The 22,640-nt window shown below is 57.0% G+C and overlaps 1 protein-coding gene across 2 annotated transcripts in view; it reads left to right on the top strand.

Moving 5' to 3' along the window:
- snx15 (sorting nexin 15) overlaps positions 1 to 22,007 on the top strand; it is a 73,696-nt gene extending 51,689 nt beyond the window's left edge. The window contains exons 7-9 of one of the 2 annotated variants that reach the window (XM_072489474.1): positions 468 to 770; positions 16,021 to 16,145; positions 21,565 to 22,007. In XM_072489474.1, coding sequence (XP_072345575.1) covers positions 468 to 770; positions 16,021 to 16,145; positions 21,565 to 21,567 — 431 coding nt within the window. In that variant the 3' untranslated portion in view covers positions 21,568 to 22,007. The remainder of the gene's footprint in view (positions 1 to 467; positions 771 to 16,020; positions 16,146 to 21,564) is intronic. The other variant, XM_072489475.1, reaches the window with a different exon arrangement.
- The last annotated feature ends 633 nt before the right edge of the window (positions 22,008 to 22,640 follow it).

Genomic DNA, 22,640 nt, shown 5'->3' with positions numbered 1-22,640 from the left:
TCCCAGGACAGGTACAGCACGGGGTTAGATACAGAGTAAAGCTCCCTCTGCACTGTCCCCATCAAACACCCTCAGGGCAGGTACAGCACAGGGTTAGATACAGAGTAAAGCTCCATCTACACTGTCCCCATCAAAAACTCCCAGGACAGGTACAGCACGGGGTTAGATACAGAGTAAAGCTCCCTCTACCCTGTCCCCATCAAACACTCCCAGGACAGGTACAGCACTGGGTTAGATACAGAGTAAAGCTCCCTCTGCACTGTCCCCATCAAACACTCCCAGGACAGGTACAGCACGGGATTAGATACAGAGTAAAGCTCCCTCTGCGCTGTCTCCCGTAAAGAGCAGGTGTTCTGCCTGGGTCGGCTGGTTCGAGGTCACGCGGTGTAGTTGTTGGAGGCTGATTCCCCTTCGCCCCGCTCTCTGGAGAATACTCAGATCTCAGCCTTGGTTGGTTTCTTTTGCAGACTCTCTACCTGAGCTGAGCCAGCAGAGTAACCCTGAGGCGCTGGCTGTCGCTCGGGGCAGCTTGCCGCATTCTGCCAAACGCCCCGACGAGTTGGAAAGACGTTTCCTGGACCTGAGGGTGCAGCCTGAGAACGGACCGCCTGCTGAGACCCCAGGCCCAGACGGGTTGGGTGGTGCCGAGTACCTGAGTACGGCAGCTGAGTGCATCAAGGAGGCGCTGGAGAGGGAGGCCACTCAGGAGTACGAGCTGGCGTTTCGTTGCTACCAGAGGGGCGTGGACATTCTGCTGAAGGGGGTACAAGGTGGGTGGGTGGGTGAATCACTATTCTGTTGGGCAAATATCTTACCACGCCGACAATGATAAAAGCAGGAGGAGACGTCTGTACAAATGTGAGGTTATCCGTTTTGGGAGGAATAACAGCAAAAGGGATTATTATTTAAATGATAAAATATTAAAACATGCCGCTATGCAGAGTGACCTGGGTGTGCTAGTGCATGAGTTGCAAAAAGTTGGTTTACAGGTGCAACAGGTGATTAAGAAGGCAAATGGAGTTTTGTCCTTCATTGCTAGAGGGATGGAGATTAAGACTAGGGAGGTTATGCTGCAATTGTATAAGGTGTTAGTGAGGCCACACCTGGAGTATTGTGTTCAGTTTTGATCTCCTTACCTGAGAAAGGACGTACTGGCACTGGAGGGTGTGCAGAGGAGATTCACTAGGTTAATCCCAGAACTGAAGGGGTTGGATTACGAGGAGAGGTTGAGTAGACTGGGACTGTACTTGTTGGAATTTAGAAGGATGAGGGGGGGAATCTTATAGAAACGTATAAGATTATGAAGGGAATAGATAGGATAGATGCGGGCAGGTTGTTTCCACTGGCGGGTGAAAGCAGAACTGGGGGCATAGCCTCAAAATAAGGGGAAGTAGATTTAGGACTGAGTTTAGGAGGAACTTCTTCACCCAAAGGGTTGTGAATCTACGGAATTCCTTGCCCAGTGAAGCAGTAGAGGCTCCTTCATTAAATATTTTTAAGATAAAGATAGATAGTTTTTTGAAGAATAAAGGGATTAAGGGTTATGGTGTTCGGGCCGGAAAGTGGAGCTGAGTCCACAAAAGATCAGCCATGGTCTCATTGAATGGCGGAGCAGGCTCGAGGGGCCAGATGGCCGACTCCTGCTCCTAGTTCTTATGTTCTTATGTCTGGTCCATTTGGCCTGTGTCTCACACAATCCTGACCCCTCAATTATCGCAATTTACGGAAATACTCCACCCAGAACTCTGCGATCTCCCAGGAGAAGTGAGCTTTCAAACATAATTGGGTTAGACGGAGGTCAGGGCGAGGCAGCCGATGTGGAATCCACGGAAAGTTGAAAGAGATAGTTGCCCTGGATGGGGAACTTGCAGGCGGTGGTGTTTCCCGTGCATCTGCTGCTGCCCTCGTCCTTCTAGACAGTAGAGGTGGCGGGTTTGGAAGGTGCTGTCGAAGGAGCGAGTGGCTGCGGGGCGTCTTGTAGACGGTGCGCACGGCTGCCGCTGTGCGTCGGGGGGTGGAGGGAGTGAATGTTTGCGGTTAGCATGTCGATCGAGCGGGGCTGCTTTGTCCTGGGTGGTGTCGAGCTTCTCGAGTGTTGTTGGGAGCCGCGCTCATCCAGGCGAGTGGAGAGTATTCCCTCACACTCCTGACTTCTGCCTTGTCGATGGTGGACAGGCTTTGGGGGGAGTCAGGAGGTGAGTTACTCTCCGCAGGATTCCCAGCCTCTGACCTGCTCTGGGAGCTACAGTATTAATGTGGCTGGGTCCAGCTCAGTTTCTGATCAATGGTAACCCCCAGGGTGTTGATCCTGGTAGAAGTGGCAACCAGGGTTAGCGAAAGGCCTTTGAAGAAGAAACCCTTTGAAACAAACCCCTTTACGAGAATGGGATGAGGAACTTCAGTTAAAAGATAAATTGGAGCCAGTTGGGACTGTTTACCTTGGATAAGTGAAGGCTGTGGAGAGATAGAGATGCACAAAATCACGAGGCAGAGAAGACCGGGGGGGTGGGGGAAACTGTTCCCGCTCGGAAAAGGATCGAGACCGAGAGAGAGAGAGACACAGAGTTAAAGTAACTGGGAAAAGAAGGAAGAGTGACAGGAGGAGAAACCTTTCCACACCGGTCGGGTAATAAGGACGCCAAATGGAGTTTTGGCCTTTCTAGCTAAAGGGACAGAGTCTCCAACTGGGCAAGTGTTTCTGCCACTGTACAAGGCATTGATGAGATTGCTTCGGGAGCACTGTGTACAGGTTTGAATAGAATCGAATAATCGCTGATTGTCACGAGTAAGCTTCAATGAAGTTACTGTGAACAGCTCCTTATTTGGTCCCCTTATTTGGGGAAAGATGTAGTGGCATTGGAAACCGTTCAGAGGAGGTTCACAAGATTGATTCCAGAGATGGGGGGTTTGTAGATGAGGAGATTGGAGAGTTTAGGCCGACACTCTCTGGAGTTTAGAAGAACGAGGGGAGATCGTCCTGCGACGAACAGCTCCTCAACACGGTCACAAACATCCCTCAACTTCCCGCAAACTCCCCTGCTGAGCCCCTTAACTCATACTTTATCTTCTCTAACCGCAGGAAGTGGTACAGGTCACCCAACCAAGCCGCTACCCCCGGTGGCGATGCCGACCGCCACTCCAGTAAAATTCGCCGCCGTGCAGTCAGAGAGGCGAAGGCCACGACATCGGCCTTCCTCCTCTCAGTGAGCTCCAGCTTCTCTGAAACCCCAAATATCGCCACCAAAGGGTCCGGGTCCACTCCCTCCTCCACTATCCTGGCTAAGACCGCGAACACTCCCGCCCAGAATCTTCCCAATTTTTCACAACCCCAAAACATGTGCGCATGATTCGCTGGCCCCCGCCCACACCTCTCACACTCATCTGCTACCCCCTGAAAGAACCCACTCATTCTCGCCCGAGTCATATGCACCCTTTGCACCACCTTAAACTGTATCAGGCTCACCCTTGCACAAGAGGAGGTCCCGTTTACCCTTCGCAGTGCCTCACTCCATACTCCCCAATTGATCTCCATTCCCAACTCCGCTTCCCATTTCTCCTTGATCTTCCTTGAGTCGATTTCAGCGGGAGCGGAGCAGGCTAGTCAATTTCAGCGGGAGCAGTGCGCAAGTGATTTCTGGGAGGCAAGTCTCTCCTTTAAAAACACTTGTCTTTGCAGGAGCAGGCCAGTCGATTTCAGCGGGAGTGGAGCAGGCTAGTCAATTTCAGCGGGAGCAGTGCGCAAGTGATTTCTGGGAGGTAAGTTTCTCCTTTAAAAACACTTGTCTTTGCAGGAGCAGGCCAGTCGATTTCAGCGGGAGCGGAGCAGGTTAGTCAATTTCAGCGGGAGCGGTGCGTTAGTGATTTCTGGGAGACCTTCACAGGAGCAGGCCAGTCGATTTCAGCGGGAGCGGAGCAGGTTAGTCAATTTCAGCGGGAGCGGTGCGTTAGTGATTTCTGGGAGACCTTCACAGGAGCAGGCTAGTCAATTTCAGCGGTAAACACTTACCTGGTCCCGTTTTCGGTCCCTCTTTGCTGTTTTAAAATTTTTTTTAGTGTTTAAGGCAGGAACAGGAAGTTCGACCCGCGGACTTCTGGGAAGACCCTCACCAATAAATTCTGGCGGAGAGGAAACCCGAGACACTACACGTGTAGTGTCTCCCACCCGCCCTCCTCCTCTAACCTAATAATAAAACCCATTGGTCTGAGGTAAGTACCATATTTTATTATATTATTATTATTTTTTAAAATTTAATTTAGTTGTTAGCCAGATCTTGGTAGAAAGTTAGAGGGATGGCAGGGAAGGGAGTGCAATGTTCCTCCTGCAGGATGTTTGAGGTGAGGGATGCCGTTAGTGTCCCTGCTGATTTTACCTGCAGTAAGTGCTGCCATCTCCAGCTCCTCCAAGACCGAGTTAGGGAACTGGAGCTGGAGTTGGAAGAACTTCGGATCATTCGGGAGGCAGAGGGGGTCATAGATAGCAGCTTTAGGGAATTAGTTACACCAAAGATTGGAGATAGATGGGTAACTGTAAGAGGGACTGGGAAGAAGCAGTCAGTGCAGGGATCCCCTGCGGTCGTTCCCCTGAGAAACAAGTATACCGCTTTGGATACTTGTGGGGGGGACGACTTACCAGGGGTAAGCCATGGGGTACGGGCCTCTGGCACGGAGTCTGTCCCTGTTGCTCAGAAGGGAAGGGGGGAGAGGAGGAGAGCATTAGTAATTGGGGACTCGATAGTCAGGGGCACAGATAGGAGATTTTGTGGGAGCGTGAGAGACTCACGTTTGGTATGTTGCCTCCCAGGTGCAAGGGTACGTGATGTCTCGGATCGTGTTTTCCGGGTCCTTAGGGGGGAGGGGGAGCAGCCCCAAGTCGTGGTCCACATTGGCACCAACGACATAGGTAGGAAAGGAGACAAGGATGTCAGGCAGGCTTTCAGGGAGCTAGGATGGAAGCTCAGAACGAGAACAAACAGAGTTGTTATCTCTGGGTTGTTGCCCGTGCCACGTGATAGTGAGATGAGGAATAGGGAGAGAGAGCATTTAAACACGTGGCTACAGGGATGGTGCAGGCGGGAGGGATTCAGATTTCTGGATAACTGGGGCTCTTTCTGGGGAAGGTGGGACCTCTACAGACAGGATGGTCTACATCTGAACCTGAGGGGCACAAATATCCTGGGGGGGAGATTTGTTAGTGCTCTTTGGGGGGGTTTAAACTAATGCAGCAGGGGCATGGGAACATGGATTGTACTTTTAGGGTAAGGGAGAATGAGAGTATAGAGGTCAGGAGCACAGATTTGACTTCGCAGGAGGGGGCCAGTGTTCAGGTAGGTGGTTTGAAGTGTGTCTACTTCAATGCCAGGAGTATACGAAACAAGGTAGGGGAACTGGCAGCATGGGTTGGTACCTGGGACTTCGATGTTGTGGCCATTTCGGAGACATGGATAGAGCAGGGACAGGAATGGATGTTGCCGGTTCCGGGGTTTAGGTGTTTTAGTAAGCTCAGAGAAGGAGGGAAAAGAGGGGGAGGTGTGGCGCTGCTAGTCAAGAGCAGTATTACGGTGGCGGAGAGGATGCTAGATGGGGACTCATCTCCCGAGGTAGTATGGGCTGAGGTTAGAAACATGAAAGGAGAGGTCACACTGTTGGGAGTCTTCTATAGGCCTCCAAATAGTTCTAGGGATGTAGAGGAAAGGATGGCGAGGATGATCCTGGATAAGAGCGAAAGTAACAGGGTAGTTATTATGGGAGACTTTAACTTTCCAAATATTGACTGGAAAAGATATAGTTCGAGTACATTAGATGGGTCGTTTTTTGTACAGTGTGTGCAGGAGGGTTTCCTGACACAATATGTTGACAGGCCAACAAGAGGCGAGGCCACGTTGGATTTGGTTTTGGGTAATGAACCAGGCCAGGTGTTGGATTTGGAGGTAGGAGAGCACTTTGGGGACAGTGACCACAATTCGGTGACGTTTACGTTAATGATGGAAAGGGATAAGTATACACCGCAGGGCAAGAGTTATAGCTGGGGGAAGGGCAATTATGATGCCATTAGACGTGACTTGGGGGGGGATAAGGTGGAGAAGTAGGCTGCAAGTGTTGGGCACACTGGATAAGGCAGGGAGGAAGGCGTCGAGCGAGGGAACCGTGGTTTACCAAAGAAGTGGAATCTCTTGATAAGAGGAAGAAGGAGGCCTATGTGAAGATGAGGTGTGAAGTTTCAGTTGGGGCTATGGATAGTTACAAGGTAGCGAGGAAGGATCTAAAGAGAGAGCTAAGACGAGCAAGGAGGGGACATGAGAAGTATTTGGCAGGTAGGATCAAGGAAAACCCAAAAGCTTTCTATAGGTATGTCAGGAATAAGCGAATGACTAGGGAAAGAGTAGGACCAGTCAAGGACAGGGATGGGAAGTTGTGTGTGGCGTCTGAAGAGATAGGCGAGATACTAAATGAATATTTTTCGTCAGTATTCACTCAGGAAAAAGATAATGTTGTGGAGGAGAATGCTGAGACCCAGGCTAATAGAATAGATGGCATTGAGGTACGTAGGGAAGAGGTGTTGGCAATTCTGGACAGGCTGAAAATAGATAAGTCCCCGGGTCCCGATGGGATTTATCCTAGGATTCTCTGGGAGGCCAGGGAAGAGATTGCTGGACCTTTGGCTTTGATTTTTATGTCATCATTGGCTACAGGAATAGTGCCAGAGGACTGGAGGATAGCAAATGTGGTCCCGATGTTCAAAAAGGGGAGCAGAGACAACCACGGCAACTATAGACCGGTGAGCCTCACGTCTGTAGTGGGTAAAGTCTTGGAGGGGATTATAAGAGACAAGATTTATAATCATCTAGATAGGAATAATATGATCAGGGATAGTCAGCATGGCTTTGTGAAGGGTAGGTCATGGCTCACAAACCTTATCGAGTTCTTTGAGAAGGTGACTGAACAGGTAGACGAGGGTAGAGCAGTTGATGTGGTGTATATGGATTTCAGCAAAGCGTTTGATAAGGTTCCCCACGGTAGGCTATTGCAGAAAATACGGAGGCTGGGGATTGAGGGTGATTTAGAGATGTGGATCAGAAATTGGCTAGCTGAAAGAAGACAGAGGGTGGTGGTTGATGGGAAATGTTCAGAATGGAGTTCAGTTACAAGTGGAGTACCACAAGGATCTGTTCTGGGGCCGTTGCTGTTTGTCATTTTTATCAATGACCTAGAGGAAGGCGCAGAAGGGTGGGTGAGTAAATTTGCAGACGATACTAAAGTCGGTGGTGTTGTCGATAGTGTGGAAGGATGTAGCAGGTTACAGAGGGATATAGATAAGCTGCAGAGCTGGGCTGAGAGGTGGCAAATGGAGCTTAATGTAGAGAAGTGTGAGGTGATTCACTTTGGAAGGAATAACAGGAATGCGGAATATTTGGCTAATGGTAAAGTTCTTGGAAGTGTGGATGAGCAGAGGGATCTAGGTGTCCATGTACATAGATCCCTGAAAGTTGCCACCCAGGTTGATAGGGTTGTGAAGAAGGCCTATGGAGTGTTGGCCTTTATTGGTAGAGGGATTGAGTTCCGGAGTCGGGAGGTCATGTTGCAGCTGTACAGAACTCTGGTACGGCCGCATTTGGAGTATTGCGTACAGTTCTGGTCACCGCATTATAGGAAGGACGTGGAGGCTTTGGAGCGGGTGCAGAGGAGATTTACCAGGATGTTGCCTGGTATGGAGGGAAAATCTTATGAGGAAAGGCTGATGGACTTGAGGTTGTTTTCGTTGGAGAGAAGAAGGTTAAGAGGAGACTTAATAGAGGCATACAAAATGATCAGGGGGTTGGATAGGGTGGACAGTGAGAGCCTTCTCCCGCGGATGGATATGGCTGGCACGAGGGGACATAGCTTTAAACTGAGGGGTAATAGATATAGGACAGAGGTCAGAGGTAGGTTCTTTACACAAAGAGTAGTGAGGCCGTGGAATGCCCTGCCTGCTACAGTAGTGAACTCGCCAACATTGAGGGCATTTAAAAGTTTATTGGATAAACATATGGATGATAATGGCATAGTGTAGGTTAGATGGCTTTTGTTTCGGTGCAACATCGTGGGCCGAAGGGCCTGTACTGCGCTGTATCGTTCTATGTTCTATGTTCACCCGCTCGCCTCCCTGCTCCCCCAGTCACATCCCCAATTCTTCCCTCCCCTTCCACATCCGGAAGCAGCAGTCGCTCCAGCAGGGTGTATCCCGGCAATCTAGGGAAACCCTTCCAGACCTTTCGTGCAAAGTCCCTAACCTGCAGATACCTGAACTCGCTCCCCCTCGGCAGCTCTACCCCTTAGCTCCTCCAGACTGGCGAAAACTTAAAACAGAGATGAGAACAGACTACTTCTCCCAAAGGGTCGTCAACCTATGGAATTCGCTACCCCAGAGTGCGCTGCATTCTGGGGCAGTGAGGAAATTTAAGGAGGAGAGGGACAGATCTTTAATTAGGAATGGGGTGAAAGTTTACAGAGGACGGCAGGACGGCGGAGTTGAGTTCAGGATGAGATTAGTCATGATCGTATTGAATGGCGGAGCGGGCTCGAGGGGCTGAATGGCCCACTCCTGCTTCGAGTTCTGATGTCCTTCTGATGTGCTACCATTTGCTGTCCAGGCGCATTAATGCTTTGGGGTATTTATGGCGCGCCAAACTGTTCACTCGCTCACTCGTTTCAGTGCAGGGAGAGACTATTCAGCACGCTCTGTGCTGGCTCTCACAATGAGTCATTATTAACTCGCTGCCCTTTTCACACCTTTGCCCCGTAGCCCCGAACATTCTTCCTTTTCAGCTAACAATCCAACTCTCTCGTGAAAACCTCGATCGCACCTGCCTCCGCCACGCTCTCGAGGCAGCGCACTCCAGATCCGAACCACTCGCTGTGTGAGGAGGTTTCCCCTCGAGCGTCCATCGCCTCTATCGCCAATCGCCTTAAACCCGTGTCCCTCTGGTCTTTCCGCCCATGGGGACGGGTTTCTCCCCACCTGCTCTATCCCGCCCCCTCCTCGTCAACTTTGAACACCTCCATCAAATCTCCTCTCGGTCTCCTCTTCTCCAAGGAAAACAATCCCAGCTTCTCCAGTCCATCCTCGTAACTGAAGTTCCTCAACCCCGGAACATTCTCCTGAATCTTTCCCGCACCCTCTCTGATGACTTCACATCCTCCCTCAAGTGCGGCACCCAGAACGGGGCGCGGTACCCCGACTGAGGACGAAGCCTGTGCTCTGGACAAGTTGACCCTAACAGACGAAGATATAAAGTCGAAAGAGATGTTGACCATTCAGCCTCTCGAGCCAGCTGGGCGATACAGCCCCTCGAGCCAGCTGGGCGATACAGCCCCTCGAGCCAGCGAGGCGATACAGCCCCTCGGGCCAGCTGGGCGATACAGCCCCTCGAGCCAGCTGGGCGATACAGCCCCTCGGGCCAGCTGGGCGATACAGCCCCTCGGTCCAGCTGGGCGATACAGCCCCTCGGGCCAGCTGGGCGATACAGCCCCTCGAGCCAGCTGGGCGATACAGCCCCTCGGTCCAGCTGGGCGATACAGCCCCTCGGGCCAGCTGGGCGATACAGCCCCTCGGGCCAGCTGGGCGATACAGCCCCTCGGTCCAGCTGGGCGATACAGCCCCTCGAGCCAGCTGGGCGATACAGCCCCTCGGTCCAGCTGGGCGATACAGCCCCTCGAGCCAGCTGGGCGATACAGCCCCTCGAGCCAGCTGGGCGATACAGCCCATCGGGCCAGCGGGGCGATACAGCCCCTCGAGCCAGCTGGGCGATACAGTCCCTCGGGCCAGCTGGGCAATACAGCCCCTCGGTCCAGCTGGGCGATACAGCCCCTCGGTCCAGCTGGGCGATACAGCCCCTCGGTCCAGCTGGGCGATACAGCCCCTCGGTCCAGCTGGGCGATACAGCCCCTCGGTCCAGCTGGGCGATACAGCCCCTCGGTCCAGCTGGGCGATACAGCCCCTCGGTCCAGCTGGGCGATACAGCCCCTCGGTCCAGCTGGGCGATACAGCCCCTCGAGCCAGCTGGGCGATACAGCCCCTCGGTCCAGCTGGGCGATACAGCCCCTCGGTCCAGCTGGGCGATACAGCCCCTCGGTCCGGCTGAGCGATACAGCCCCTCGAGCCAGCTGGGCGATACAGCCCCTCGGTCCAGCCGGGCGATACAGTCCCTCTGTCCAGCTGGGCGATACAGCCCCTCGAGCCAGCTGGACGATACAGCCCCTCGGTCCAGCTGGGCGATACAGCCCCTCGAGCCAGCTGGGCAATACAGCCCCTCGGGCCAGCTGGGCGATACAGCCCCTCGGTCCAGCTGGGCGATACAGCCCCTCGGGCCAGCTGGGCGATACAGCCCCTCGAGCCAGCTGGGCGATACAGCCCCTCGGTCCAGCTGGGCGATACAGCCCCTCGGTCCAGCTGGGCGATACAGCCCCTCGGTCCAGCTGGGCGATACAGCCCCTCGGTCCAGCTGGGCGATACAGCCCCTCGAGCCAGCTGGGCAATACAGCCCCTCGGGCCAGCTGGGCGATACAGCCCCTCGGTCCAGCTGGGCGATACAGCCCCTCGGGCCAGCTGGGCGATACAGTCCCTCGGGCCAGCTGGGCAATACAGCCCCTCGGTCCAGCTGGGCGATACAGCCCCTCGGTCCAGCTGGGCGATACAGCCCCTCGGTCCAGCTGGGCGATACAGCCCCTCGGTCCAGCTGGGCGATACAGCCCCTCGGTCCAGCTGGGCGATACAGCCCCTCGGTCCAGCTGGGCGATACAGCCCCTCGGTCCAGCTGGGCGATACAGCCCCTCGGTCCAGCTGGGCGATACAGCCCCTCGAGCCAGCTGGGCGATACAGCCCCTCGGTCCAGCTGGGCGATACAGCCCCTCGGTCCAGCTGGGCGATACAGCCCCTCGGTCCGGCTGAGCGATACAGCCCCTCGAGCCAGCTGGGCGATACAGCCCCTCGGTCCAGCCGGGCGATACAGTCCCTCTGTCCAGCTGGGCGATACAGCCCCTCGAGCCAGCTGGACGATACAGCCCCTCGGTCCAGCTGGGCGATACAGCCCCTCGAGCCAGCTGGGCAATACAGCCCCTCGGGCCAGCTGGGCGATACAGCCCCTCGGTCCAGCTGGGCGATACAGCCCCTCGGGCCAGCTGGGCGATACAGCCCCTCGAGCCAGCTGGGCGATACAGCCCCTCGGTCCAGCTGGGCGATACAGCCCCTCGGGCCAGCTGGGCGATACAGCCCCTCGGGCCAGCTGGGCGATACAGCCCCTCGGTCCAGCTGGGCGATACAGCCCCTCGAGCCAGCTGGGCGATACAGCCCCTCGGTCCAGCTGGGCGATACAGCCCCTCGAGCCAGCTGGGCGATACAGCCCCTCGAGCCAGCTGGGCGATACAGCCCCTCGGTCCAGCTGGGCGATACAGCCCCTCGAGCCAGCTGGGCGATACAGCCCCTCGAGCCAGCTGGGCGATACAGCCCCTCGGTCCAGCTGGGCGATACAGCCCCTCGGGCCAGCTGGGCGATACAGCCCCTCGGGCCAGCTGGGCGATACAGCCCCTCGAGCCAGCTGGGCGATACAGACCCTCGGTCCAGCTGGGCGATACAGCCCCTCGGTCCAGCTGGGCGATACAGCCCCTCGAGCCAGCTGGGCGATACAGCCCCTCGAGCCAGCTGGGCGATACAGCCCCTCGGTCCAGCTGGGCGATACAGCCCCTCGAGCCAGCTGGGCGATACAGCCCCTCGAGCCAGCTGGGCGATACAGCCCCTCGGTCCAGCTGGGCGATACAGCCCCTCGGGCCAGCTGGGCGATACAGCCCCTCGAGCCAGCTGGGCGATACAGCCCCTCGGGCCAGCTGGGCGATACAGCCCCTCGAGCCAGCTGGGCGATACAGCCCCTCGGGCCAGCTGGGCGATACAGCCCCTCGAGCCAGCTGGGCGATACAGCCCCTCGGTCCAGCTGGGCGATACAGCCCCTCGAGCCAGCTGGGCGATACAGCCCCTCGAGCCAGCTGGGCGATACAGCCCCTCGGTCCAGCTGGGCGATACAGCCCCTCGAGCCAGCTGGGCGATACAGCCCCTCGGGCCAGCGGGGCGATACAGCCCCTCGAGCCAGCTGGGCGATACAGTCCCTCGGGCCAGCTGGGCGATACAGCCCCTCGGTCCAGCTGGGCGATACAGCCCCTCGGTCCAGCTGGGCGATACAGCCCCTCGAGCCAGCTGGGCGATACAGCCCCTCGAGCCAGCTGGGCGATACAGCCCCTCGGTCCAGCTGGGCGATACAGCCCCTCGGTCCAGCTGGGCGATACAGCCCCTCGGTCCAGCTGGGCGATACAGCCCCTCGGTCCAGCTGGGCGATACAGCCCCTCGGTCCAGCTGGGCGATACAGCCCCTCGGTCCGGCTGAGCGATACAGCCCCTCGAGCCAGCTGGACGATACAGCCCCTCGAGCCAGCTGGGCGATACAGCCCCTCGGTCCAGCCGGGCGATACAGTCCATCAGTCCAGCTGGGCGATACAGCCCCTCGAGCCAGCTGGGCGATACAGCCCATCGGGCCAGTGGGGCGATACAGCCCCTCGAGCCAGCTGGGCGATACAGTCTCTCGGGCCAGCTGGGCAATACAGCCCCTCGGTCCAGCTGGGCGATACAGCCCCTCGGTCCAGCTGGGCGATACAGCCCCTCGGTCCAGCTGGGCGATACAGCCCCTCGGTCCAGCTGGGCGATACAGCCCCTCGGTCCAGCTGGGCGATACAGCCCCTCGGTCCAGCTGGGCGATACAGCCCCTCGGTCCAGCTGGGCGATACAGCCCCTCGAGCCAGCTGGGCGATACAGCCCCTCGGTCCAGCTGGGCGATACAGCCCCTCGGTCCAGCTGGGCGATACAGCCCCTCGGTCCAGCTGGGCGATACAGCCCCTCGAGCCAGCTGGGCGATACAGCCCCTCGAGCCAGCTGGGCGATACAGCCCCTCGGTCCAGCTGGGCGATACAGCCCCTCGGGCCAGCTGGGCGATACAGCCCCTCGGTCCAGTATGGCGATACAGCCCCTCGAGCCAGCTGGGCGATACAGCCCCTCTGTCCAGCTGGGCGATACAGCCCCTCGAGCCAGCTGGGCGATACAGCCCCTCGGTCCAGCTGGGCGATACAGCCCCTCGGTTCAGCTGGGCGATACAGCCCCTCGAGTCAGCTGGGCGATACAGCCCCTCGGTCCAGCTGGGCGATACAGCCCCTCGAGCCAGCTGGGCGATACAGCCCCTCGAGCCAGCTGGGCGATACAGCCCCTCGGTCCAGCTGGGCGATACAGCCCCTCGGTCCAGCTGGGCGATACAGCCCCTCGGTCCAGCTGGGCGATACAGCCCCTCGAGCCAGCTGGGCGATACAGCCCCTCGAGCCAGCTGGGCGATACAGCCCCTCGGTCCAGCTGGGCAATACAGCCCCTCGGTCCAGCTGGGCGATACAGCCCCTCGGTCCGGCTGAGCGATACAGCCCCTCGAGCCAGCTGGGCGATACAGCCCCTCGGTCCAGCGGGGCGATACAGCCCCTTGAGCCAGCTGGGCGATACAGCCCTCGGTCCAGCTGGGCGATACAGCCCCTCGAGCCAGCGGGGCGATACAGCCCCTCGGTCCAGCTGGGCGATACATCCCTCGAGCCAGCTGGGCGATACATCCCTCGAGCCAGCTGGGCGATACAGCCCCTCGAGCCAGCTGGGCGATACATCCCTCGAGCCAGCTGGGCGATACAGCCCCTCGAGCCAGCTGGGCGATACAGCCCCTCGGTCCAGCTGGGCGATACAGCCCCTCGGGCCAGCTGGGCGATACAGCCCCTCGGTCCGGCTGAGCGATACAGCCCCTCGAGCCGGCTGGGCGATACAGCCCCTCGGGCCAGCTGGGCGATACAGCCCCTCGAGCCAGCGGGGCGATACAGCCCCTCGAGCCAGCGGGGCGATACAGCCCCTCGAGCCAGCGGGGCGATACAGCCCCTCGAGCCAGCTGGGCGATACAGCCCCTCGAGCAAGCTGGGCGATACAGCCCCTCGGTCCAGCTGGGCGATACAGCCCCTCGGGCCAGCTGCGCGATACAGCCCCTCGAGCCAGCGGGGCGATACAGCCCCTCGAGCCAGCTGGGCGATACAGCCCCTCGGTCCAGCTGGGCGATACAGCCCCTCGAGCCAGCTGGGTGATACAGCCCCTCGAGCCAGCTGGGCGATACAGCCCCTCGAGCCAGCTGGGCGATACAGCCCCTCGAGCCAGCTGGGCGATACAGCCCCTCGAGCCAGCTGGGCGATACAGCCCATCGGTCCAGCTGGGCGATACAGCCCCTCGGTCCAGCTGGGCGATACAGCCCCTCGGGCCAGCTGGGCGATACAGCCCCTCGAGCCAGCTGGGCGATACAGCCTCTCGGTCCAGCTGGGCGATACAGCCCCTCGAGCCAGCTGGGCGATACAGCCCCTCGAGCCAGCTGGGCGATACAGCCCCTCGAGCCGGCTGGGCGATACAGCCCCTCGGGCCAGCTGGGCGATACAGCCCCTCGGGCCAGCTGGGCGATACAGCCCCTCGGGCCAGCTGGGCGATACAGCCCCTCGGGCCAGCTGGGCGATACAGCTCCTCGGTCCAGCTGGGCGATACAGCCCCTCGAGCCAGCTGGGCGATACAGCCCCTCGGTCCAGCTGGGCGATTCAGCCCCTCGAGCCGGCTGGGCGATACATCCCTCGAGCCAGCTGGGCGATACAGCCCCTCGGGCCAGCTGGGCGATACAGCCCCTCGGGCCAGCTGGGCGATACAGCCCCTCGGGCCAGCTGGGCGATACAGCCCCTCGGTCCAGCTGGGCGATACAGCCCCTCGAGCCAGCTGGGCGATACAGCCCCTCGGTCCAGCTGGGCGATACAGCCCCTCGGTCCAGCTGGGCGATACAGCCCCTCGAGCCAGCTGGGCGATACAGCCCCTCGGGCCAGCTGGGCGATACAGCCCCTCGGGCCAGCTGGGCGATACAGCCCCTCGGTCCAGCTGGGCGATACAGCCCCTCGAGCCAGCTGGGCGATACAGCCCCTCGAGCCAGCTGGGCGATACAGCCCCTCGGTCCAGCTGGGCGATACAGCCCCTCGAGCCAGCTGGGCGATACAGCCCCTCGGTCCAGCTGGGCGATACAGCCCCTCGAGCCAGCTGGGCGATACATCCCTCGGTCCAGCTGGGCGATACAGCCCCTCGGTCCAGCTGAGCGATACAGCCCCTCGGTCCAGCTGGGCGATACAGCCCCTCGGGCCAGCTGGGCGATACAGCCCCTCGAGCCAGCTGGGCGATACAGCCCCTCGGTCCAGCTGGGCGATACAGCCCCTCGGTCCAGCTGGGCGATACAGCCCCTCGGTCCAGCTGGGCGATACAGCCCCTCGGTCCAGCTGGGCGATACAGCCCCTCGAGCCAGCTGGGCGATACAGCCCCTCGGTCCAGCTGGGCGATACAGCCCCTCGAGCCAGCTGGGCGATACAGCCCCTCGGTCCAGCTGGGCGATACAGTCCCTCGGTCCAGCTGGGCGATACATCCCTCGGTCCAGCTGGGCGATACAGCCCCTCGGTCCAGCTGAGCGATACATCCCTCGAGCCAGCTGGGCGATACATCCCTCGGTCCAGCTGGGCGATACAGCCCCTCGAGCCAGCTGAGCGATACAGCCCCTCGGTCCAGCTGAGCGATACAGCCCCTCGGTCCAGCTGGGCGATACAGCCCCTCGAGCCAGCTGGGCGATACAGCCCCTCGGTCCAGCTGGGCGATACAGCCCCTCGGTACAGCTGGGCGATACAGCCCCTCGAGCCAGCTGGACGATACAGCCCCTTTAGCCGGCTCCACACCAGGCAATAAGATCTTGGCCAATCTGTTTGTGTTTCGTCCTCCACACTCCCATCTACCCCGATATTGAATTCTGACCCTGTTGAAAGGGCCAGCTGGATTTCGCACCAGTTGGAGGGCACGGGTTAACATTCCGGGATCAAGCGGGCACAGGAGCTTCACCGATGAGTACCTGTCCTGTGTTTCCAGGTGACCCGAGCGCGGAGCGAAGAGAGGCTGTGAAGAAGAAGACGGCAGAGTACCTGAAGCACGCGGAAACCATTTTCACACTGCACCTCAAAGAGTCTGTACCAAAGGACGTACCTCCCTCCTCGGTAAGTCTCACCAGGCAGCGGGCCAGGGGGGGTAAGAGGGAGTTTACACTATCTAACCCCGTGCTGTACCTGCCCTGGGAGTGTTTGATGGGGACAGTGTAGAGGGAGCTTTACTCTGTATCTAACCCCGTGCTGTACCTGTCCTGGGAGTGTTTGATGGGGACAGTGTAGAGGGAGCTTTACTCTGTATCTAACCCCGTGCTGTATCTGTCCTGGGAGTATTTGATGGGGACAGTGTAGAGGGAGCTTTGCTCTGTGTCTAACCCCGTGCTGTACCTGTCCGGGGAGTGTTTGATGGGGACAGTGTAGAGGGAGCTTTACTCTGTATCTAACCCCGTGCTGTACCTGTCCTGGGAGTGTTTGATGGGGGACAGCGTAGAGGGAGCTTTACTCTGTATCTAACCCCGTGCTGTACCTGTCCTGGGAGTGTTTGATGGGGACAGTGTAGAGGGAGCTTTACTCTGTATCTAACCCCGTGCTGTACCTGTCCTGGGAGTGTTTGATGGGGGACAGTGTAGAGGGAGCTTTACTCTGTATCTAACCCCGTGCTGTATCTGTCCTGGGAGTATTTGATGGGGACAGTGTAGAGGGAGCTTTACTCTGTATCTAACCCCGTGCTGTACCTGTCCTGGGAGTGTTTGATGGGGGACAGCGTAGAGGGAGCTTTACTCTGTATCTAACCCCGTGCTGTACCTGTCCTGGGAGTGTTTGATGGGGACAGTGTAGAGGGAGCTTTACTCTGTATCTAACCCCGTGCTGTACCTGTCCTGGGAGTGTTTGATGGGGACAGTCTAGAGGGAGCTTTACTTTGTGTCTAACCCCGTGCTGTACCTGTCCTGGGAGTGTTTGATGGGGACAGTGTAGAGGGGGCTTTACTCTGTATCTAACCCCGTGCTGTACCTGTCCTGGGAGTGTTTGATGGGGACAGTGTAGAGGGAGCTTTACTCTGTATCTAACCCCGTGCTGTACCTGTCCTGGGAGTGTTTGATGGGGATAGTGTAGAGGGGGCTTTACTCTGTATCTAACCCCGTGCTGTACCTGTCCTGGGAGTGTTTGATGGGGACAGTGTAGAGGGAGCTTTACTCTGTATCTAACCCCGTGCTGTAACTGTCCTGGGAGTGTTTGATGGGGACAATGTAGAGGGAGCTTTACTCTGTATCTAACCCCGTGCTGTACCTGTCCTGGGAGTGTTTGATGGGGACAGTGTAGAGGGAGCTTTACTCTATCTAACCCCCTGCTGTGCCTATCCTGGGAGTGTTTGATGGGGACAGTGTAGAGGGAGCTTTACTCTGTATCTAACCCCATGCTGTACCTGTCCTGGGAGTGTTTGATGGGGACAGTGTAGAGGGGGCTTTACTCTGTATCTAACCCCATGCTGTACCTGTCCTGGGAGTGTTTGATGGGGACAGTGTAGAGGGGGCTTTACTCTGTATCTAACCCCATGCTGTACCTGTCCTGGGAGTGTTTGATGGGGACAGTGTAGAGGGAGTTTTACTCTGTATCTAACCCTGTGCTGTACCTGTCCTGGGAGTGTTTGATGGGGACAGTGTAGAGGGAGTTTTATTCTGTATCTAACCCCGTGCTGTACTGTCCCGGGAGTGTTTGATGAGGACAGTGTAGAGGGAGCTTTACTCTGTATCTCAGCCCGTGCTGTACCTGTCCTGGGAGTGTTTGATGGGGACAGTGTAGAGGGAGCTTTACTCTGTATCTAACCCCGTGCTGTACCTGTCCTGGGAGTGTTTGATCGGGACAGTGTAGAGGGAGCTTTAACCTGTATCTAGCCCCGTGCTGTACCTGTCCTGGGAGTGTTTGATGGGGACAGTGTAGAGGGAGCTTTACTCTGTATCTAACCCCGTGCTGTACCTGTCCTGGGAGTGTTTGATGGGGACAGTGTAGAGGGAGCTTTACTCTGTATCTAACCCTGTGCTGTACCTGTCCTGGAAGTGTTTGATGGGGACAGTGTAGAGGGAGCTTTACTCTGTATCTAACCCCGTGCTGTACCTGTCCTGGGAGTGTTTGATGGGGACAGTGTAGAGGGAGCTTTACTCTGTCTCTAACCCCGTGCTGTACCTGCCCTGGGAGTGTTTGATGGGGACAGTGTAGAGGGAGCTTTACTCTGTATCTAACCCCGTGCTGTACCTGTCCTGGGAGTGTTTGATGGGGACAGTGTAGAGGGAGCTTTACTCTGTATCTAACCCCGTGCTGTACCGGTCCTGGGAGTGTTTGATGGGGACGGTGCAGAGGGAGCTTTACTCTGTAGCTAACCGCTGCTGTTGTATGTCTTTGAGGAGAGGGTGGGTTAAGTACAGTTTACGTAGAAACCTACATAGGAAATTGAAGCAGGAGTAGGCCATTCGGCCCTTCGAGCCTGCTCCATCCATCATTGTGATCATGGCTGATCATCAAGTTTAATACCCTGATCCCTCCCCTCCGTATCCCTTTAGCTCCAAGAGCTGTATCTAAGTCGTTCTTGAAATTACACATTTTGGCCTCAACTACTTTCTGTGGTAGTAAATTCCACAGATTTCCCGCTCTCTCTGGGTGAAGAAATTTCTCCTCACCTCAGTCCTAAAAGGTTTACCCCTGACCCTCAAACTATGACCCCTAGTTCTGGATTCCCCCCACCATCGGGAACATTCTTTCTGAATCTACCCTGTCTAATCCTGTTAGAATTTTGTAAGTTTCTATGAGATCCCCCCTCACTCGTCTAAACTCCAATGAATATAATCCTAACCGACTCAATCTCTCCTCATATGACAGTCCCGCCCTCCCAGGAATCAGCCTGGTAAACCTTCGCCTCACTCCCTCCACAGCAAGAACATCCTTCCTCAGATAAGGACACTAAAACTGCCCACAATACTCCAGGTACGGCCTCACCAATGCCCAATACAATTACAGTAAAACATCTCTGTTCCTGTACTCGAATCCTCTCGCAATGAAGGCCAACAGACTGTTTGCCTTCTTTACTGCCTGCTGTACCTGCGCGCTCACTTTCAGCGACTGATGCACGAGGACACCAAGGTCTCGCTGCGTACCCACCTCTCTCAATTTACCCCCATTCAAATAATAATCTGCCTTCCTATTTTTGCTACCGAAGTGGATAACCTCACATTTATCCACATTACACTGCATCTGCCGTGCATGTGCCCACTCACTCGGCCTGTCCAAATCCCGCTGAAGCATCTCTGTATCCTCCTCACAGCTCACCCTCCCACCCAACTTTGCATCATCTGCAAATTTGGAGGTAATACATTTAATTCCCTCGTCCAAATCATTAATGTATAATGTGAACAGTTGGGGTCCCAGCGGTACCCCACTAGTCACTGCCTGACAATCGGAAAAAGACCCATTTATTCCAACGTTTTGCTTCCTGTCTGCTAACCAGCTTTCTAACCATCTCGAGATACTACCCACAATCCCACGCGCTTTAACTTTACATATTAATCTGCTGTGTGAGACCTTGTCGAAAGCCTTCCGAAAGTCTAAATAAACCACATCCACCGGTTCTCCCAGGTCAACTCTACTAGTTACATCTTCAAAGCATTGTCTGATTACACCGCTGATTTCCAAATGCAGTGCTATGAAATCCTTGATAATGGACTCCAACAACTTCCCTACGACTAACGTTGGGCTCACTGGTCTATAGTCCCCTGTTTCCTCTCGACCTCTCTTTTTGAATAGCGGGGTTACATTCGCTACCCGTCAATCTGTAGGAAGCATTCCTGAGTCCAAAGAATTTTGGAAAATGACCGCCACTGGATCGACTATTTCTAGGGCCGCTTCGTTAAGTACACTGGGATGAAGATTATCCGGCCCTGGAGATTTATCCGTCTTTAATCCCTGAAAACCATTTCTCTACCAATACTAATTTCCTTCAGCTCCTCACTCAAACTTGTGTTTCTCCGAACTTCCGGTACATTATTCATGTCTTTGTGTATTCAGAACAGGGGCGGGATTCTCCGCAATCGGCGCGATGTCCGCCGGCCGGCGCCAAAAACAGCGCAAATCAGTCCGGCATCGCGCCGCCCCAAAGGTGCGGAAGTCTCCGCATCTTGAGTGGCCGAGCCCTCACCTTGAGGGGCTAGGCCCGCGCCGGACTGATTTCCGCCCCGCCAGCTGGCGGGAAAGGCCTTTGGTGCCCCGCCAGCTGGCGCGGAAATGACTTTGCCGGGCGGCGCATGCGCGGGAGCGTCAGCGGCCGCTCACGGCATCCCCGCGCATGCGCAGTGGAGGGGGTCTCTTCCGCCCCCGCCATAGTGGAGACCGTGGCGACGGCGGAAGGAAAAGAGATCGCCCCCCACGGCACAGGCCCGCCCGCGGATCGGTGGGCCCCGATCGCGGGCCAGGCCACCGTGGGGGCACTCCATGCGGTCCCAATTTGGGGGATACACATTCAACAGCACCACACCAACCTCCCATTCACCACCACAGGTCTACCCCCAGGGTCTGTCGCGATACTCCCCGCCTCAAAAGCCATCCTCTTATTGGTCAACACTGCCACCGCCCGCCCCACCCCCCTTCATATCCAACCCCGAATGGAACACCTGCCCCACCCAACCCTTCCTCAACCTCGCCTGGTCCCCCCACCTTCAAATGCGCCTCCTGAAGAAACGCCACGTCCGCCTTCAAACCCCTTACTCGACCCATTCAACCTCGAATGTTCCACATCAACAAGCGGTTCGCATCCTCCCCTCCCCCGATCAGCCAGAGCCCCCCCTCTACCCAGGTCCACGCTGCACTGGCATCTCCAAAGTTCAGTGTTCTCGCACGTACCCCAGTCCACGGTCTCTCAGAAAATTACTTGCCTCCTCCAGCGTATCGAAATAAAATTCCAGTTCCTGCTTCGTGACTCGTAGACGAGCAGGATACAACTTTATCCTTCCCTGTTGAGGGCTGCCTTGACCCGCTTGAACCCAGCCCGCCGTTTGGCCAACTCCGCACCCAAGTCCTGGTAGATACGCTGCACGTTTCCTTCCCAGGCGCACTCTCTCGTCTCCTTCCGCCCACCGCAGAATCTTCTCTTTGTCCAGAAAGCGATGCGACCGCATCACCATCTCCATCGCTGCTCCCCTGCCTTCAGCCGCCTCCTCCTCAACACCCGGTCCCTCCGCCACCTTTCCCTCTGACGCACTTCGATAGTCCTCCCGGCCAGACTGCTGCCCCTTGCTTGTTACACTCCTCGTTCGGTGAGCCGCAATCCGGCCCCACCGGAGGAGAGTTCCTGTCTCGCTGTTCATGCGCTTTGCACCAGCGAACACTCTCTATATCGGCCACTCCATGTTTGCCCCTGGAGATGGACCCCCCCCCCCCCCCGTTTCTGACTGTAAGGGGCCCACATTCGTTTTTAATCGATCTTGATCTCTTTACACGAAGCTCGCGTCTCTCGATTAACTAACCACGTGTTTCTATCTCTTCCTAGTGACTGTTATCAGTCTGAGTGAAGCCATGTGGAGGCCTCTCGACCAGCTGGTGGAGCCGACCACACGCCAGGCTGCTGAACTCTCGATGCTCCTGTCAAGGTTAACAAATCATCTTTTAACCAACTACCTTCCAGATCGGTCAGCTTGCTGCTCCCCCCCCCCCCCCCCCCCCCACCCCCCACCCGCCCAGACCACTGACTCAGTGTAACTTCTCAACAGACTGTCCACCGGACCCTTCAGCTGAGAGACCCCGGCCCATTGGGAGCCGGCTGGGGGCTCAGTGCCCTGGGTGGATTGTCCCCTCTGACGCAGCAATCGCAGAAGGTGGAGGAGCCCTCCCCACAGCTCGATGGACAGAGCGGGACCCTGGGTATTTCACTAGTAGTGTCCGTGTGGCCATCAACATCCTCGTGACAGGGAAGATATGACATTCACAATGACTTGTCTGGACATTGCCGCCTCCGACAGTGCAGCACTCCCTCAGTACTGACCCTCTGACAGTGCAGCACTCCCTCAGTACTGACCCTCTGACAGTGCAGCACTCGCTCAGTGCTGACCCTCTGACAGTGCGCCACTCCCTCAGTACTGACCCTCTGACAGTGCAGCACTCGCTCAGTGCTGACCCTCTGACAGTGCAGCGCTCCCTCAGTACTGACCCTCTGATAGTGCAGCACTCCCTCAGTACTGACCCTCTGACAGTGCAGCACTCCCTCAGTACTGACCCTCCGACAGTGCGGCGCTCCCTCAGTACTGACCCTCTGACAGTGCGGCACTCCCTCAGTACTGACCCTCTGACAGTGCTGTACCCCCTCAGTACTGACCCCCCGACAGTGCGGCACTCCCTCAGTACTGACCCTCTGACAGTGCAGCACTCCCTCAGTACTGACCCTCTGACAGTGCGGCGCTCCCTCAGTACTGACCCTCTGACAGTGCAGCACTCCCTCAGTACTGACCCCCCGACAGTGCGGCGCTCCCTCAGTACTGACCCTCTGACAGTGCGGCACTCCCTCAGGACTGACCCTCTGACAGTGCGGCGCTCCCTTAGTATTGATCCTCTGACAGTGCGGCACTCCCT

The sequence above is a fragment of the Scyliorhinus torazame genome, chromosome 24 (assembly GCF_047496885.1).
Source record: "Scyliorhinus torazame isolate Kashiwa2021f chromosome 24, sScyTor2.1, whole genome shotgun sequence".
NCBI lineage: Eukaryota > Metazoa > Chordata > Chondrichthyes > Carcharhiniformes > Scyliorhinidae > Scyliorhinus > Scyliorhinus torazame.
The sequence above is the reverse complement of the archived record's forward strand: the minus strand, read 5'-3'. Positions and strand labels throughout refer to the sequence as shown.